The sequence below is a fragment of the Lottia gigantea genome (genome assembly GCF_000327385.1).
Source record: "Lottia gigantea unplaced genomic scaffold LOTGIsca_39, whole genome shotgun sequence".
Lineage (NCBI taxonomy): Eukaryota > Metazoa > Mollusca > Gastropoda > Lottiidae > Lottia > Lottia gigantea.
This window is the reverse complement of record NW_008709333.1, coordinates 1,242,772-1,263,468: the sequence shown is the minus strand read 5'-3', so window position 1 is coordinate 1,263,468 and position 20,697 is coordinate 1,242,772. Positions and strand designations below refer to the sequence as shown.

At 32.7% G+C, this 20,697-nt stretch overlaps 1 protein-coding gene across 1 annotated transcript in view; it reads left to right on the top strand.

Annotated features, from left to right (window-relative positions):
* Positions 1–13,317: 13,317 nt before the first annotated feature.
* Positions 13,318–20,697, top strand: part of LOTGIDRAFT_217378 (hypothetical protein) — a gene marked incomplete at its 5' end in the record, with an annotated part of 56,606 nt that continues 49,226 nt past the window's right edge. The window contains 7 exons of the mRNA XM_009059449.1: positions 13,318–13,507; positions 13,847–13,942; positions 14,086–14,141; positions 14,498–14,672; positions 14,778–14,954; positions 15,313–15,425; positions 15,620–15,732. Coding sequence (XP_009057697.1) covers positions 13,318–13,507; positions 13,847–13,942; positions 14,086–14,141; positions 14,498–14,672; positions 14,778–14,954; positions 15,313–15,425; positions 15,620–15,732 — 920 coding nt within the window. The remainder of the gene's footprint in view (positions 13,508–13,846; positions 13,943–14,085; positions 14,142–14,497; positions 14,673–14,777; positions 14,955–15,312; positions 15,426–15,619; positions 15,733–20,697) is intronic.

Here is a 20,697-nt window from a genome sequence, read left to right as displayed (position 1 = left end):
TCTTCTCTTATTATTTGTTAGAACTCAGAGACTGACAGAATAGACAGAAGTTCTTCCTTTGTCTGAACTGTCAGATGTATATTTATCAAAGTTTCTTTTCTTTTCTCCTCTTTTTTCTTTTCCTACAAAGTTAATTATTTTTTATAGAGGAAGATCCAATTTCTTTATAAAATAGACTTCTAAAATAATTTTGACCTTCCAAAATAAAAGTGATTATAAACAGTGTATCAAACTTACCTTTAGATTAATGATTTATTTGGATAATTTTTTTTTTAATTAAGTTTTTTTCCAAATTTTTGATCTTTTAAGCATTTTAGACAAAAATCATTATAGCTTTTCTGTGCCTCCTAATCATTAGTAACAAGTATGACAAGGCCATAGAAGTGGGCAATGGAGGAGCAAAGTCAGATAATAAGTGAACCGTGACAAATTTCGTGACCTATATTCTTTTAGAGTCATGACTTCAAAGAATGAAAGTATCCAAGAAAGTGAAATTTTATAAAGAATTAACAAAGTTTCTAGTTTTTATATGTAATGAGAGATTAATTGGCCAAAAAAATGAGATATATATATAAATATCAAAATTCTAAAATCGATTTTCAACCTGACTGATTCTTTTTCTTGTAGAAATATTTAAAAATTCACATTCCTGACTAAAGTAGCCGTAAAAAAATTATCTATTGATAAATTGAAATTTGATCCGACCAGAAAAATGATAAAATTTCATAAATTGTGGAAAGATTTTTATTTATCTACATTATTCCCAAGTTAGTCTACGTATATTTCTTAAGTTTTAGAAAAAGGGCTTGATGATGTCACTAATCTTGAAGGGCCTTATGTGATAAAGCATATTTTGTGATTAGTGACATCAAACATTTAGTTTTCGTGGAATTGCAGGAACCACAGACGTCTGATCGAAAATTGGAATGGTGCAAATTGATGCTATCAGTGTCCCAGATACACATCAAAGATTTAGAAAACCTTTTTACAATCCCTTTAAGAAAACGTGCAAATCTTGTCCACACTTGGAGATAGATAAGAGATGCAATTTAGGGTCAATTGAGTTTACTTGACCCTTGAACCTTGACCAAAATCTGCATTGATGAAATTCTTGGTCTCTTAGATGAATGGACATATTTTTTCAATTTGAAAAATAAACAATATTTTTGCATTCATTTTCTATGTTTAAACCATTGTGTCTTTTTGAACCTCCCAGACTGAAGAGCATCACGTTTGAGAGTTTATCATTCATAATTATCTCATCTTTTGTGGTTAGCCGGTTACGTAAATACAGTTAGAAATGGTATTATTTGCTATGACAACATAATTATAACAGTGGTTCAAAAGAGCCACGATCTATTCGCGTTGATGTCGATTTTGAAACCAGAGCTCATTACGTTTGACATGCTCGTTGTTTGAAGAGTATAAAAACTGAGGATATCAACGACCCATATTAAACACAATAATTTGAACAGAACACGATTGTTTGTGTATAATACAGGAGGTTATGACATGAACAAATGTAAAATTGTTGTATAAGCATGATTGTTCTGTTATTCAAGTTTTTAACACGGTTTCGTCATTTTTGAGAGCATTTGAAGAACCAATCATGCACTGGGGGGTAAATGAAACTCTGCTATATATTTTTAAACTCTGGATTGTTAATATAAAGAGTACAGGGGGTATTTTAAAGTATATCAATTATGCAGTGGGTAAATAAACAGCTTGCTTTGTTTATATATGAGAGAGGGAAGGCTTGAAGGACCCTCCATCATGCTCAGCAGTGTGTAAATTGGAGACATTGTCATTGTTTAGAGCAGAATGTTACATATACAGGTGTGTAGTCTTAGAGGAACCAGTAGCCATGAAGTTCTGAGTTCTTAGAAACATATTCTGAAAGTTCTTTCTGCACCAAGATTGACCTGATCTTGTACTGATAATACAGATATTGATAACTGTTTTTAATCACCTGTATTAATTAGTTAATTAGCAGAGTTTACACTCTAAACCTGGATGGGGGCAGAAATTCTACCTAAAACTACTGTGTTCAGAGTGCAGTGATTAGCTGGTATATCTTTTATCTAACTCAGCTGTCAAAATTAAAAATTCTCATAATATTGATGAGAAAAGTTAAATTTGTTTTAGAGTTTACTATCTTGTGATTCTTTATCAACGGAGATTAACGGAGGTTTTTAATCAGATTATGGTAAAACCTCTTCTTGAACAATGATACAGTAATCTGATTGGAGAACGAACTCGTATCTATTTTGACGATTAAACAGCCTTCTTCTTGAAATCTTGACTGTTTTTTTTTGTTCCAGTCATATGATTGGTCAATCATTAAAATCTATAATTTTGTTTTACCATCCAATCAGATAACTGTATTTCTCCGAATCTGGATTTTATCTTTGTTGAGATAATATGAATAAGAAAACAGTTTTTTTTATAACAAAACACAAAAATGAAGACAAAAATCTCTCAGCTTCAGAATTTTTACTCCTGAACGTTTATAAGATCTGGTCAGACATGACTGGTAACATCAGCATCAGATTTGACCCATAAAATTTTATAAGGCATCAATAAGTGATAATAAAATGTAAATTTGAAGACAAAACATTCAAGAAAATGATGAATAAAGTTCCTCCTATGTATCAATACCTCATAATGAAATGTCTAGCCGTCAATTTAGACGGGGATGAATTTATAATCTGACTGGATAATCAGAACATGTCGATTGACTGGAACCATGCGTTAACTGTCTATAAATTTCATATAGATGTAATCCTCCTGTCGGTAACGATGATGTATAAAAGATCTAAAAATATCAATCTTTTCTATTGCAAGTTAAGCTTTTTAACTTGATATTGGACCAGCTTTTAAGGGTACATTTATAGAGATACGAAAAATTCAAATGCTGAGTTATAATGCATGCTGTCAAAAATAATGAAAGGAACCTGAAGAAACCAGTTTGTTGATAGCATGAGATGAATTCTTGTCAATGACAACATTATTTTCACATATAGAGCTTGATTAAGAACTAGAAGGATGTGTATTCTAATTTTTTCCGAAATTGCCCCTCCCTAAACTAATGGCCCTGTATTTCATATTTTGTAAATATAAAACAACAGTTTTATTGTAAGATGACAGAAAAGTTCAAAAACTTGAAAAAAAACGCTCAAAAATTATGTCCACGAACACCTGAATACTGAAGATATTATTGATGGACAGTGCCGGTGCCTGTGGGTGTACAAAAAAGGTGTCAGAATGCACAAAATCAATTCTTTTTTTACTAAAATTTTCTCGAGAGAACCCTCTACGACACTCCACGAGAGGCTTGAGACTATGACACTACCTCTGCATAGCCAAAATTTGAATTCAGTCTAAGCAATGTCCCCCCATTGAGTCAGTCTGCCTCCTATTTGTACCCCCAGTCTCGGAAGGTTAGCACCGCCACTGTTGATGAAAGGAGAGTAGAAATGAAAACAACAGTATTACTGAGAGATGACATTAAACTATAAGCAGACGGTAAGATTATGATACGAGCTGACAAGCATAATAAAGTTAAAATAACAATTCTATTACCCGACTGTCAGTTCTGATGGCGAGTTGGAATGGAAGCTAATATTTATTATGGAAGGATTTTTCATATCTACTAGACATTGGGCCATGATGGAATGGATTTATAAAATATACTGATTGAAACCTTAGTCAATGAAGTCTTCAGCTTATTTTCAAGATTTTAGATGGCTGGTTGAAATGAGACCCAATATTTATTATGAAAAGGACTTTTCGTATTTATTAGCCATTGGGCCATGATGGAATAGATTTATAAAGTATTCAGTTTTGATTGTAGCCAATATTTATTACGGAAAGATTTTTCATATTTTTAGTCATGGTAAAATGGATTTATAAAATATCCTGCTTGATTGCAGTCTCCATCTTGTTTGCTCAATATTGGATAACTGTATGGAAATGGGAGTCAATATTTATTATTTAATCAAAAGTATTGTTTGTATTTACCAGTCATGTCTGACAAAAATGTCATTATCAGCATCAGAAGTTTTTGAGCTGGTTTTATTGATATGTAAAGAGAGTTCAGATGGGACAATAAAACTAAGAATTGTGTGCGCAACAGGCTGTGCTGTTAAAGTCCCTATAACAACTGAAAAAGGGACATCTAATGCTGCTGTTATGGCTGTTATCCCTCATTGCACACTGCAAGGCCTAGCCTGTTTTCTTGAATCCATAAATGACCAGAAAAGCTGAATGTTTCAAACCTCCATTTCTAAATTGCTTTCAATAAAACTAAAACGTGTACAACAGGCTGTACACGTTAAAGATCCTGTACCAATTGACAACTGAAAAATAGAAATCTAATGCTGCTCATTGCACACTGTCAGATATTGCCTGTTTTGTTCAATCCATGAAAATTAGAAAAGATGACAGTCTCAAACCTCAATTTCTAAATTGATTTCTGAAGAAAGTCTTCAAGATATATAAATAATAATCTAAAAAATCCATTCAGGAAAAAAAGGACTAGAAAATTATATAAGTTTGTAGCCATTGATGTCATAGTGTTCATATTCATTTATATATTTTCCCGGAGTCTGACTTTCATTGCATTATCAATAAAAAATGTCTCCGGAAACACCACAAATAAGTGATTTCATTTTCCATCCTGGACAATTACATCTCAAAATAGATTATATATTTTTTTCTGTGCTGCAGGGAAAGAGACTAATGGCAATTTTCTGCTATTTCTGAAAGTTAAAAACAATTTGTTAGAAATACACTTTGTAAATGCCATGGTTTATATGCCATTCTTCCTGTTTTCGATCTATTTTAGTTGCCTAATGGACACTTAACACATAGATTTTTTTTGCACTTTTGCAATTTCTAAAAGTAAACATACTGACAAACATTTGCTATAATGCCATTATAATAATGGATCAAAGTTTGTTTTTGATAAGTATGCTTACCCTGCCTTCTTGTCTTCTGAGCTATTTCTATAACCCCAGTTTAGATTGGTTGGTACTGCACATCGTACAATGTTACTTTGGTTACTTGATTCACTAAATCTTTTGCACTGTAGTTGATCAATGTTGGCTTTAAAAGGAGGCATGCAGTCTGCCTTACAATATTGAAATATTGGACATCATTGACGAAGACAAACTATACTTATACTTATTTTACCATGCTAATATTGTTTAGAATGTCTTAAGTAAGCATAACACAATCTCTCTCTTTAGGAGGTTTTTCTAAAATTTTTAATGTCTATTGCAGACAGTGATGGCATCAATTTGCACAATTCCAATTTACAGACAGATGTCTGTGGTTCCTGCGATTCTACACAAAATAAGTGTTTGATGATGTCACTAATAGCAAATGCTTTTATCACATAAGGCTTTCGAAATCAGTGAAGTCATAAAGCACCTTATGTGGAATTGCAGGAAGCACAGACGTCTGATTAAAAATTGGAATGGTGCAAATTGATGCTATCAGTGTCCCAGATACACATAAAAAACATTAGAAAACCTCTTTACAATCCCTTTAAGTAAACATCACCTAAACTATATCTGTAATACATGTACCACAAGCCTAGTAAGACTTGTCTCTTTTCGCTGCCTCTTGTAGTTCTGATACAAACAATTCAACTTCTATTAATCTTCAGAGTAATCAAAATGAAATAAAAATAGCAAAAAAGTTTTTTTTGTCTTGTGATAAATTAATTGAACAGTATCATGTGGTTCAATCAATTATATTGATTGATTAAAACTTTAATTAACTATTTATTACCACGGTAACTCATCAAAGATGCTCATGAATATTTTAAACATTGAATCAGGGCGGTGCTTTAGATTTCAAAGAGATGGTTGTTTATTTTTGACAGATGAAAGTGCTGAATTCTGTTTCACAAACTTTTAATTTAGATAAAATCAGGTCTTATAAAAATAAAGTAATTTGATTGGTTAATAAAGATAGCTTTGTTTGCTGATTTTGGGGACTGTTCTTTCTTTGTATCCAAGGAAACATTGAAGATATTAATGACAACATCATTTTACTGTGTCCGGCAAAATTCTAAACATAACTTTGATCAAAATATAGTTCAGATACCTTCATTTCATTGTGATATTACAATGATGAATTAAGTGAATCTATTTAACTCTGGATTCTGACGCGAGACGAGACAAACTCACTCTACCTCTATCAATCATAGCAACACCGTCAGCAACATGTTTTTTATAGAAACACGTTTTTATACACGAAACTTGTCTGATTGTCACTAAACACAGTCTTACTTCAAAGAACAGAGTCTATACTTCCTAAACTTGTATATATCCATGTTATTCTCCAGTTAAAGTGGTCATCTCAAAAACTGGTTCAAACTTCTTTAATCTATTGGCTTGTCTAAACTTCAAAAAACACAGCATGCAAAATGTCAACAAAAACTGACATGATGTTCAAAGCTGTTTTTTTAGAGTGATGGTTGAGAAATGTAAAATGTATCATTACTTGAAAGGCATATGAGGCAGTGGCAAATGTAGGGAACATCAGTAGAGGAGGTTGAGCAGGGCCCACAAAATTTTCCAGATGGGAGGGTGGTGTTTAGGGCCATAGGTTGTTCTTTCACTATGTAAAATTTGAAAGTTGGTGAGTCAAACTCGGACCACTGATATGTGGTTGTTAAAAATATCAAAATCAAGAACTGAACGTAACCATTTTGTTTCTTTAATCTATACAGATATGTTCAAATACAAGAAAAATTGGTTCATAATCAGAGCCAAGTTAATAAAATAACATTTTCATAACAAGTTTGAACTTGAGTGAATTAGGAAGATATCAGCTGTAGATATAGCCCCTTTAATTGAACTTCAAAAGCCGTCTGTGATGTTTACATGTTTGTGTGGGGATTACCAGTTTAGAACGGCATATAGTTGTTATTTGATTGGTTCTTAGCTTGACTTGACGTCGCGACCAGCACGCTCGATTTAAAACTGTTAATTTTGTTAAAAGGTTTATATTAGTTGTAGGTATTTAGATTGATTAAGTTGGCTTTGTTACTCTAGACTTCAGTACGACATGTAAATGGACAGTTTCAATCAAAACCTGTGGCCTCTTGTCAAACTTTTGATGCCTTTTACCCTGTAGGTCACAACACAAAATATAATTGCTTCATCTCAAATAAGGCCAAATTATAAACTTTGAATCTATTTAAAAGCCAAAGGACAATTTCTAAACCTAACCTAAGGCTAAAAAATCGAATCAACAAATTACAAAATTTAAAAATGACATCAGGACAAAATTCAATTGTAAATCTATTTACATTTTGTCAAATTCTGTCAATATATAAAGCAAGAAAATTGTATCACAAGTATTTAATCCCAAAAAGAAACATTTCAAAACCAGCATCTAAAAGACGAAAACAAGTAACAATGCATCATTCCAACATACAAAGACCAGTTCTGATATCTATCAAAACAAACATTCAAATCACAAAGAAAAATCCATCAATTTTTCAAGAAAAGATTTATTAGAAGCCAAACCCTGAATATCTGAATCCAAAATGTCTCAAACCTTCCTTGTTTGCTTGATTTTCAAACCAGCTTGTTGTACTGAGGACATTTCTTCACTATTACCTTACTTCTTGTAACTAACCCTGAATTTATATTTTTACTTTCAGAAACAGCCAGAATTCTGCCAGCTAAATTTGGTTTATTTCGATCCAGTAAAGAATATGATCCATGGAAGGGAATCTTGAAAAATTTATACAGCCGAAATTTTAACGAAATCCAATCTCGTCCAACGTAAGTTCATTAATGAATGTTATCAATATTTTTTTATTTTAACAGAAAAATATGATTTGGTATTGTAGAAAGATCCTCTACTTCAAAGGATGCTATGACAACAGATTTAAAGGGATACCTTCTATCAGTCAATGGCGTTTCTAGGAATCATTAGGTCAGAGGGCAATGGGCCCACAAAATTTTCCACAAGTTATTCATTCACTATGTAAAATAATACAAAATTTGAAACTTTGGGGGGTCGTGGGTCTTTTCTGGGGGGTCAGGAGGGGGGGCATCACTATCACCCCCTAATACCTAACCATACCATTATCCCATTACTCTATCAGGACTCTGAGGAACAGATATAATTGTTGACATTTAATGTTTTTGAGTTGACATTTCATCTCTACGTATTTATTTCAGATATTGTTCTTACTTTGTAATCACCAGCACCCGAAATGCCTGTAACACATCTGACGAGAAAGCTAACTGGGCAAAAGATTTGACCGAAAACCAACGAGTGTGCGTGGAATGTCAACCAACAGCCATGGATAAAGAACTGGGACTACGATGTATTGGTCATGGAGTTTTAGACAAACAAACGCGCTGGTCTGCAGTCGACGTATCTCATTGCCGAGGAAAATGGATGATGACAACAAAACACGAATCATGCGTTTGCGATAAGGAAACAGACATTAATTTCATTTTGATTTAAATCACACGGAACACGCATAATCTTATCATGTGACTTAATGCTTTTTTCAAAATGGTGTCCAGTTTTTTGTGAATGAGGCTGAATTGGGGAATTTTGATACCAGTATTGTGAACTCAGAGTGGAATAAATGAAGAGATTTGATTGGATGAAATTTGGATTTTGAATTTTAAAGATTGATTTTCATTGGCTCTTGCATAAACTTTCATATTTGAAATTTTTTTGGTGTGTTTTGATTGGCTGCTACTATGTTTCAGACATGAAAGAATTGAAAATAAACCCAGTAAATCATACATTTTGAATATCAAAAAAAGTGACGTTTGATCTAAATTTATTTCAGCTGCCATTTTTATACTTTGCCTCGCCACTCAGATAATTTTTGTTTCTCATTTCTTGTTTATAGTTTTTAGTGCTCTACTACTCAAAAAAAAAATCAGACATTCAAAAAATAATATCGAAAATTTGCATAACATTCGCATAAAATTTGCATAATATAACCTTGAGACTACTTCAAAGAGAAATATTTAGCTGTGTGGTACGATAATATTTATTTTATTGCAGATTTAAATTATTTTTTGAATGTCTTATGTTCATCATTTTATAGTGCATTTACATATATTTTGTTTTTAACTTTTCAATTTTGCTCTACTTCATTCAGACATCTTCATGATTTAATTTATTAAGAACAGATAACTCTTACCAGTCTTGATACATCTTTCTCATCATCAACAAGGACCTAACCACAATGTGACATCCTAATAAGTCCTATTGGACTTTAGCTTGCATGCGCATTTGCTTTGAGGGTTATAGTAGAAATAGCAATTACCCAATCCTGATGATTTAAAACTTTCAATGGAGAAAGCAGTTAGCTCACTCAAAGGACTTAATTAAATTGGTACAGCTAAGATAGCAATAAGCCAACCTAGAGGGTGTTTAAAATCCAATGCATGCTTACTGGTGTTTTAAATTGAAAAGACAAGGTTGCTCTGCCTTATTGGTAGTGTCCAGAAATTGCTAGTGCCTCAGTTACAGCAAACTTGGTCTGCTTTAGAAATATAGATTTTGATGGAGGAAGGGTTTTTCTTTTCTCAGACCAAGGGTTTAGCAGTTTCAGTAACATTATGAAATAAACAGTTGATGAAAAGAAAAATGATTCAAGACTGGATATGTTCCAGGGCTGTTGATATATCTCTCTTTGCCAGTCATTGTATGATCTTTTATGTAAATGATCCATTTTTTGTTGATCTTTGTTTTTATAATCATTTTGAAATTTGGCAACCAAAATCTGTCAAATTTAGAAAATTTGAAATCAACAGCCCTGGGGCATCCATTACAAAAAAATACAGAATTTCTGATAAATACGTTACCATAGATACCATAGATATTAGTTTATATACCTCCTTCCTTATAAAATCAAAAACCTCACCGCCATGTTTTTAACATTTTGTACAAAATTATGTATATTCAGATAGTCTACTGTATGGTGGACAAAATCAGAACAATTTTCAAAATAAAAATCACCACAGTCCGAAATATATAATTGTAATGTTTGTACCCCATAATAAATGAGAACTTTATTTAAAAACAAACTATATCAAAATATGTCATGATTCTTATTCAAAATTCTAATGGCATAATAAAAGAGCATGGTGCCAAATTACCTTGGTAAGGATTATCAGTTGTTTCACTTTGTATTGCTCTGGACTCTGGTCTATTACAAGACAAATAGGCAGTGAATTTATTCATTCTGAACCACCAAGGAATCATGCAACTTTCCTGGAATTGAGTAAGCTATCAAAGGCTTTTTTGATATTGGCCTCCCTCATGTTTTAGATTCGGTACGTTTATTACCCAACAGACTAATTTTTTGCATTATTTGAAAAATGATATGATTTTAAAGAACCAATATTTGCCCTATGGGTGATGTCAGCCCTGTATTTTGTCCATCATACAGTAAATGTAGTTTTATTTACATTAATTCAGTAGAAAACCATATTATTCAGTTTTTGTAAAATGATTTTTTTTTTAGATTTGTAAATAACTATTACCTAGTATATTAAAAATATTTGCTAAAAAATATCAGACTTTTGAAATTTTAGTTTATCATCCCCTGGGAGGGCTGTAAACTGGTCCTCCATTCCATCTCAAGCTTCAGACCAAAGGAAAGGGTTGGAGCTGTTGCCATCTTAGTGTTGATTGGTCGAAATTCACATCATACACTAAAGTAACATCATCAAAGTTCCAAGTTGTCAACTCTAAATTGCTAATCCGGCAGTCAATATTTTGATTGTGAGATTTAGGCTGTATCTGTTGTCCGTGTAGTGAACTGAACACAATAGACCTTATTCACTTGTCATCCATATTGAATTCAGAACAAGGCTTGCAGAAAAATTACCACCTTGACGTCTTTAAAGCCTCTTTCTCCAGTCCTACTAACTCAAAACTAATCTTATTTTACATCATTAGATTTGGAATTGATTAAGCCATTTGATATTTTCAGATGAATTTTACCTGCACACATTTCCGAGTAAGAGCAGTTTATCGCTGTTTAGCGGGTGTTTAATGACGACAAATTGGCTATTCATTCATATGACGTTGCCATCATATCGATGGATGACGTTATTTGTGTTATGAACCTCGCTTTCAGTGTCTAAAAAACGAGACGTGAATAAGGTCCTAGTTTAAAGAGAGCTGTAGCTCATCCAGTTAAAATGCTGATTTGACAAACCCAAGCATGAAACGTTTTTGTTTCTGAATATTCCATTTATTTAAGGGTATGCTGACACTTGCTGACTACTTAAAGCCACTTTAGCTTCATTAGGCATGTTCGAAAGTAGTGGCTGAGGCATAAGACATTTTTTAATAACATTGTCAGACCACCTCCATCGTTTGATTTCTCAAGTATCTTTGAACTGATTTTAATTATATCAAAATATTTTTATTTTATTTTTAACATGAAACTGATTCAAAAGGTGCTTATTTTACAGTTTTTGTTGGGTTTTTTAAAAAAGAGGATTTTCTTTTTTTCCCCTTGCATTGCTGTATTTGTTTTATGTTTATTTTATTATATTTTAGTATTAACAATATTATTTGCTAACAGATCATTACTGATAATAAATTACAATCAATTGAAATGAAATGATAATCTATGAAAGTAGGTCACGACTATATCTGCACATGCATTTTTCATATTCTTGTGTTTTGGGATAGCTTTCTATCTGTACTGACAATAATTTTAGATTTCAGCCTTTCTTATTATTTTATTGATTCGATTAGTTCATAAATAAGATAAAAATCAGAAAGTAGGTTATGTATAAAAATGCACATGCATCAGATCGCACATGCATTTAGTAAATATAAATTCATCAGCATTTTCGAATTTTAACACAACTGTAAATATTATGTGTTTCTTGTAAAAACTAGAAATGGAAATTATATAGAGTTTTGATTTTACACATTATCATATTGAATATTGTGTTTTAAGAAACTGAAGTTGTTTAAACAAATTTATAAAATGTAGAATATATTCCCTCATCATATATCAATAAATATACTTTTTCTTTAAATATTGTTGATTTTTTATAATGGGATATCAAATTCTTCATGAAAGCTAACTTAGACTAGATCTACTGGGTGTAACTCTCACAGTTTGAGATAGTAGGCTATTTGGGTATATTTCATATTTAATGTTAACTCTAGAAATATTAAAACAGAACCTAAAAACATATGTTGTTACTCAGAGTTTAATGCTGTGAAGTCTACAGTCCAGCCTGTGTCCTTACTAAAGTTGGACAAGTAGAACTTATTCTCATGTCTACACCTGGAGACAAGTTCGGAACTTTGTTTAAAGAAGTGTGCCTATGGGCATTGATGTTAACTATATAGTAATTTTTGACACTGTTGTCCCATAAAAGATGCAGTCTCTTTCTTCTGACGGAACAAGTATTTGTGATTGAGTCTAAAAACACAAGGCCATGCCATGGGCAATGAAGGAAATTTTTGCCAGTAGTCCTATACTCAGTTATCTGGAGTAGAGATGGAAAAGGGAACTTAAAATTCTGCTTAACTTCTCTGAAGCCATGACTGATGAGACATCTTTAAATTTTTAGATGAAAGGAGCCGAATTTAGTTCAGTTATAACTACATATAAAGACCATGTATAGTGGATAATTAGTTTAGTTATATTTTGTCAAGAAATTAAATGTGGGCTGAATAGCTGTTCTTATAGTCAAAGGGAAACAACTCCATTTAGTGAAGATTAATCCAAGATGGCTGCGCCCATGAAGAGAAAATGTTTATGAAGGTTGAAATGAATATTATAGTGCTTAAAGGGTCTACAGGTTTGTTAAGAAGAAAGTTTTGAATTACATGTGTTACGTACTAAACGACAATGCAAATGTCATGTTTCCCATTTGGATTGCAACTGGTATGTTCATTATTTAGCCTATCATGGTATGGTTGTGCACTTTGATTTTGACAGGATTCCGATTAGTGTTGTTTGGTAATCGAAGCATCAATTATCCATTTCTATGAATCAATGGGTCTCAGTTGAAAGTGAAAGTGGTTGGTTGCAAAGCCGAGTTATCCTCTTTTCTTTTGGGGTGAAAAACACCACTGCATTGATATAAGACACTAATAAAATTCAGTTTATTTGAAGGTAAAATCCTATTGGGGCCTTTTTCTATTAAAAGATCCCTAATGTTCTTGCTTGAAAATTGAAGATTTAACAAAGTATATGTTCATTTCAGAGTCTGGTATCTATCATTTCATCTTTCATTTCAGAGTCAGAGTAATGTTGAATAATTGACAGGGGCATTAACAATGAGACTTATAAGAAGAGGTGTAGGACTGTTCCATGTGTTGCGTAAAATTACACGGCATTACAGTGCTGCTAATAATAGATATGATGTCATTGTGGTGGGAGGAGGGCATGCTGGGACTGAAGCTGCCTGTGCATCAGCGAGAATGGGAGCTAACACGCTATTGGTTACACATAAAAAGGAAACTATAGGTAAGATTTGAACGTAAGTGTATAACAGAAAAGGTAATCAATGCCCTTTGTTTTGTATTTCACAATTTCCTCTTTATTATGTATGATATAGGCGACAGTTGAAAAGAGCTATTCATGATCATTCAGGTTCAATTCAAAACATAAAAACAAGCACTCTACTATAATTAGAGGTAGTTGTGTGGTACAAAGCTATAAACTGCTGAAATGAATATGGAATTGTGTCTTTGAATTCCTTTTTCCTATCAAAATATATATGCCTATGCTACCTTCATAGCAAACTTTTTGTCAGGGACAGAAAAGGAATTTCATTCCAATTTTCATGAATTATGTCTTCTGCAGGTGAAATGTCCTGCAATCCTTCATTTGGTGGAATCGGTAAAGGTCACCTGGTGAAAGAAATTGATGCCTTGGACGGTGTTTGTGGCAGGATTTGTGGTGAGTAGATTTTGGTATTCTGAAAATTGAAGAAAAAAAACAAAGAAATGTGACTAGTTCAGGGCAAGATAACAACGTGGGATTCTACCAGCTTATATTCTGAATGTTGTAGTAAAATATATAAATTTTAATATCCTTTTTAGATTTGTCTGGAGTTCAATACAAGGTGTTAAACAGAAGAAAAGGACCAGCTGTTTGGGTGGGTTTTATTTTTGAAATATATCCGGATATAGCCTACACAAGATAATTCAGTAGTAGCAGGTGTTCTTCGTTTGTGTTCAACAAATTCAGGGTGTAAATTTAAACGCCTCAATTGAAGGTGGAAGCTCTCAAGCACAGCCGGGCCACCTTAAAAGTATTACAGACTAAATATATTTTTTTATTATAAACTTATTAGCTTTTCCATGTATATTAATTCTCTTAAGGCATTTATCGTGGCATTAAAAATTCCAATTATAAGCCAAGGGTCATCCATTTTTATACTTGTAACTTCCATACCTGGGACAATTAAGGTATTATCCTCAGTGTTTATGGAATCATTGTTTTATTTTGTAGGGTCCACGAGCTCAAATAGATCGTAAACTATACAAGAAACATCTGCAGTCTGAAATATTTAATATGGCCAATTTAACAATACTAGCTAGTCCAGTAGAAGATCTAATTCTAGAAGATCTGCCTGTTTCTAACAACAGTGATATTTTAAAACATGCCTGTCATGGAATAATATTAGGTATTTTGTTACGTTTGTTTATTTATTTGCATTTGTTGTTTACAATATTTTTGGAATTTAGATAGATTTAGTTTCAATATCATCTTTTTGCTTTATTTTTCTTAGAAAATGGAGAAAGAATTGAAAGTAAGACTGTTGTCTTGACAACTGGTACGTTTCTACGAGGAACGATAAACATCGGATTATACAGTCGTCCTGCTGGTAGATTAGATGATGAACCTGCCATTGGATTGGCTAAAAGTTTAGAGAAGGCGGGGTTTAGATTGGGACGACTGAAAACGGGTAAGAAAATGATCCAATTCTGATAGCTATTATATTATTAATGTATTCTCTAAATGGCTTTCCAAGCTGAGAGTTCAATCTAGGCATAGCCTATGCTGCATAGGATGAGATGATACCTTTGGTTCCCCCCTGTCAGTTAAATTTGTTGGAGGGGCTGACACGGAAAAAGCATTTAGTCGTTTGGATAGAACAATAAACCATGGCTCATGTGCTACAGACTGTGAACATTCAAGATCCCTCGACAGATGGAAATAGAAAAAGAGCAGACTTCACAGACTAAGGCCAATGTCCTTTTGAAATATCTCTCATTGCACATTGTAGCCTATTTCCTAAAATCATGGTGTCAATTCCATTTCAGGAACCCCTCCAAGACTTGATAAAAACACAATAGATTTCAGTAAAACTGTAAAATTGGGTGGAGATGATACACCACTTCCTTTCTCCTTTATGAATGACAGAGTTTGGATCAAGGTAAGGTAGACTCGGTTTGCTTTTTCAGTAATTACTACTTCCTAGTTGGAAACTTCCCCACTTCTCAGAGGCAACAATGACATTATTCACAGAGTTGTGTTTGAAACAGAGTGTGTTTCTATTCTTCGTTGGGTTGATCAACTGATTAAAAAACTTGTCTTTCATACTGAATGTTTGAAATTTTATTTTCTCAGCCAGAAGATCAGTTGCCGTGCCATCTTACATATACTGGTGATGGCGTGAGAGATGTTGTCATGGAGTCACTAGATCAAAATAGACATGTAAAAGAGGAGATTAGTGGTCCAAGGTAGGAAACTCTTTTTAAACTTTAGACCACAGTTAACTAACAGATCTACAACATTACACACTCTACAAAATACAAGTCTGATTATTTTTTAGCAAAGATAACAGTTCAATTCTAAACAAACACATGAAATGTCTACTATAACATGTATGAATGCATATTTTAGTCCAAACCCTAACACAAAAATACAGCAGAAAACTAACTATATTAGGACAATGATAAAAAGAATTGAATAGAGAGGTTGTGTGTAGTATGAATTCTGCAAATAATGATATATCAAAATATAATTTACCCCAATACACTAAAGATAAATGATATAGAGCCAGTATACTTGTGTTCATTATTGGACGTGAGAAAATTAACTGTAGTCTGGAAAAATTTAGTTGTTCAAAAAATGGTGTTACCTCCCTTGCACCAATAAAATTGTCAGTTTTGCTTCAGTTAACTTCCTGGAATATGTAGAATGTAAAGAATGTTTTACCTTTTGTATGCCTCAAGCAATTTTGGGCTTTGGTTTGTTAAACTATTGAGGTTATACTATATTTTGTAATTGTTGAGATATTAGATTGCAGTTTTTGTGTTGAAGGCGCAGTGTTGAATATAGATCGGCCTACTCTTTTCATAAGCACTTAGCTATGTCATTCTGTTGCATATTGAATGATCAAGTCTAGATTGTTCCTAGATTGTTTACCATAACAACACAGACATATTCCTGGTAATGAAATGCAATCAGACATTGACATAATTTGCTAGACTTACTTGAAGACATGAAAGTGGGTCAAGTCCTTTGACAGTTTAAGTACAAAATATCCCTGTGAAGTACAGGGAAGCTATTGATGTGTATCCTATAATTAGTTTTTAATTGCCATTTCCTAATTGATTAACCTAATTAGCATATCTTTAACCATCTGTAATTAAAACCTCGTCAATAATAGAATCTTCGTTATTTAGTCATTTGACTTGCTGACCTTTTCTAAAATGATCAAGTGAAGAATAAAATAATTCTAATTGATACACAGGACAGGTTCTAAATGATAAAATGCTTTAAATGAAGATTTCTAAATTTTTGATGAGTATTATAGACATTGATAGAATCAATTTGTACCATTCCAATATGGTTCTTGCAATTCCACTAACACTACACATTTTATGAGGTCACTGTCATGAAAACCTTTAAATTATTTGGATATTGTATTTAGGTGCAGTATATTATATTATAACAGTAAGATTAAACTATGAGTGACCCAGATATATGATATATATCAATCAGTGAAATCTCTTACAAGATAAGTGCTGAGTTGTAAAACTTGTCTCAAACTTCAACCATACCATAGTCTTCCTAATAAAACCCTGGGGCCTTGTTACCACACTTGCTTACTGACTTGAAGGTCCAGAGATTTAAGTTTGAGAGGATACTCCCAAAAATTTGACAAAAATAAAATCAATTTTGAAAAATACAATAATCTATTTGGTTGATGAATAAACTTTTAAAAAAACTCTAGTTATTGAAGGAAAGTTTTTGAGAAACTACCGCTTTACGATTGTCATTGGTGTCTGCCTTGACCTCAAAACAGTCTTTATAATCTATCTTTTTCATCTTTCAATTTTTTGCTGAATTTGCTGTTTTCTATTCCTATGTATTGGTATGATTATTTTATTTTCATCATTGAATACTGTTGCTTTTCCAATGTGTGTTTTACTTTGGTGTTGTGTTAGTTACATCCGCTTTTGATACTTGGATGGGCGTCCACACATCTGATGGGGCTACCGGTAATTCATTTCATGATCAAATTTTAAAAATTTTCTTTGCCTCTGACAGTGTTTGACCCACCCAATATAACAATTCTGCCAATGTCCTTGGATATTTGATAATCAGTCAATACTGGTGTATTTCTTAAATTACTGTATTTGATGGGTTTATATCAGTGAATATGGTAAAGATCCTCCCACCAAATAATTCTTCTGATCTTGTTGAAACTCAGATAAAGTTCAAATTATCATTTGATAAGATTTAATTTATCACATGTTAGAATTGTTATATTATATATCAGTGTTTGATTTCATTCATTCATTCATTCATTCATTCATTCATTCATTCATTCATTCATTCATTCATTCATTCATTCATTCATTCATTCATTCACTCTTTCACTCACTCACTCACTCACTCACTCACTCACTCATTCTATATGGTTGTGACTATATATGGAGATGATATATTTGTAGTATATATATGCTTGTGTTTGATCTTTTTTCTTTATTCATTCATTCATTACCAAGCAATAATTATGTATATGATAAGCTGTGTTTCATTCATTCATTCATTCATTCATTCTATATGGTTGTGGCTATATATGGACATGATATATATATGCTGTTTGTGTTATTGATCTTTCCATCTAAATATGACCATATTTGGACATGGAATATGTAAACTATTGGATCAAACAAATAACAATTGTTATTCATTCATTCAGAGTACCTGCTAATAATTATGACTTTATATGGACATGGTATATATAAACTGTTTCATTCACTCATTTATTCATTCATTCACAGTACCTATCAATAATTATGACCAGCCAGATTTACGTCCGAGGGGAGGGGGGAGGGAATTTGAGGTTGCCCAAATTTATAACCTAGTTATGAGATTTTTGCCCAAAAAACATGGTATATATAAACTGATTCATTCATTCGTTCATTCGTTCATTCGTTCATTCATTCATTCATTCATTCATTCATTCATTCATTCATTCATTCATTCATTCATTCATTCAGAGTACCTATTATGACTATATATGGACGTGGTGTATGTATGTGATATGGACCTATTACAATGTTAATATCTCCCATTATTCATATAATATAAAACATTTGGCTAGTGTCTGTATCAATAATAAATAATGATAATAATAATGATAATGTTGATTAGAAATTGAGATATTGGTTTATTTCTTTTAAATATTTCCAGGTAATTGCCGTCTGGTTCAAAAAGTCAGTAAAAGTTGGCTATAACTTGATAATTATTTATACAGATTATAATATAACTCTATTGATACAAATAACTACCACATTATAAACATTGAAACAATCAGTGACAACGCCAGCCTTCCAAGACTGGGGGTACAAATAGTGGACAGACTGACTCAATTGAGGGACAACTTCTGAGACTGACTCAATTTTGTCTACTCTGTGGTGGTGTTATAGTCGCAAGCCTCTCGTATAGCTTCTTAGAGGGTTCTCGCAAGAAAGTTTTAGAAAAAATAAATTGATTTTTTCAAATTATGACACATATTTTGGAGAAAATAGGTAGACATTTAGATTTTTTGAAAATAAAGTGGGGTACATTTGAGAGTGCAAACAACTTTTCTAGGGGGAGGCAAATGCCCCGCTGTACCCCCACTGATGCCCCCACTGTACATGATGTAATAACTGACAAATACGAAATAAGATTGCCTGTTGGCTCTTTTTAAAAAATAACGACACATTCATATTTAGAAAGAATAATAATCGACTAATTTCTTGGCAATACTTGTTTGTGTATTATCCCTTCTTCAAAACAGGTGTAAGATGGGTCAACTGGAATAGCAAGGATATATATATTTATATGATTTGCTTAAATCGCTAGTCAGGTAGAAATTCCAAGAGTTTCTTAGAAATCACCTCTTTAAATGTCTCTATAATTTTGAGAACTTGAATAAGATATTTCGTGGGTCATTCTCAGTATAGTGAAGTGAAATATAGATCAGTTATGATATGATAGATTTAATCCTAGACAATCCCACTGTTACCTAGAAACATGAAAAAACTGTTTACTGGTCCTTCTTCCTTATATGGGCACACTTCCTTTTATGGACATAGCATTACAGACTTGGCAGACTACTTCTTTCTGGGTAGCAAAACTAAAAAAAAATGTAGATTCATGTTCCCTCTATTTGTATCTAGACTTTGTATCCATTTTAGGATATCCACAGTGGTGTTTTCATGAATTATTGGGTCAAGGGGCTATTCAGTGGGGGTCACAGCACCAGGCATGAAAGAAATCTATGATAAAAAATTGAAACTGGGGGAGCCAAATCGGGGCCAACCTAATTTCTACATGCCCCCACCCCCCAGGAATCTGTCAATATTTCTGTAATAAAATCTGGCCATACTCAGGTTTTTTTTAGTTGATTGTTAAGTTAAAATATTAATAGTGCAAAATAAGGTTTGGTATATCTTAACTTCCTTCTCACCGAATTTTTCCTTCACAACGTAGTAGCTTATTCATTCAAATTTTTTATTTTTATTTATTCCTTTGTTATTATGCAAATTAGTTTACGTCTGGCCTATTTCTGCACACATGTGACTGTTGAATTGAATTATTGCCATGTCCTTTGCAAAAGACCTACATTTCTTTTTTTGGATAAGTTTTCAAGTTGGAAAAACTCCAAATTTGGAATTAGAATTAACTCCTTAAATAGTCAATTATATGTAGATAGATTGTTGGCTTATTTCTCAATATATTATAGGATTGTCCAAATATTTCATTATTGTGTCATTATTAGTCAATTTTATAGACTGGAGTTGTATCCCTTTAGTTGTAAATCCAATCTTGAAGCTCCTCTTGATGCGAACTTTGACCTGGCCTAATTTGATATTGTGTCATGAGTAAAGTCTATTATATTTGTAGGGGTATAAGGTTTGTGTTATTTTAACCTAGAGAGGTATGTGGTTATCGCAGGGCAGATCACAGGGATATGAGGTAGATTTGACAGCTGATAGTCGTGTCTTGAGTTATTTATCTTAAAGTAAAGACGTTAAAACTCTCTCAGTCTCCAGTTTCTCACAAAGTTTTTTAACATGTGTTTAAACCAGAGGTCTTCAACCTGAAGTTAATTACTCCCACAGGGGTAATTTTGTAATTTTTTGGTGGTAATGAGGCGCTGTGTAGCGTAAAATATTTGGACGTTATTTGGGGGGAGAGAA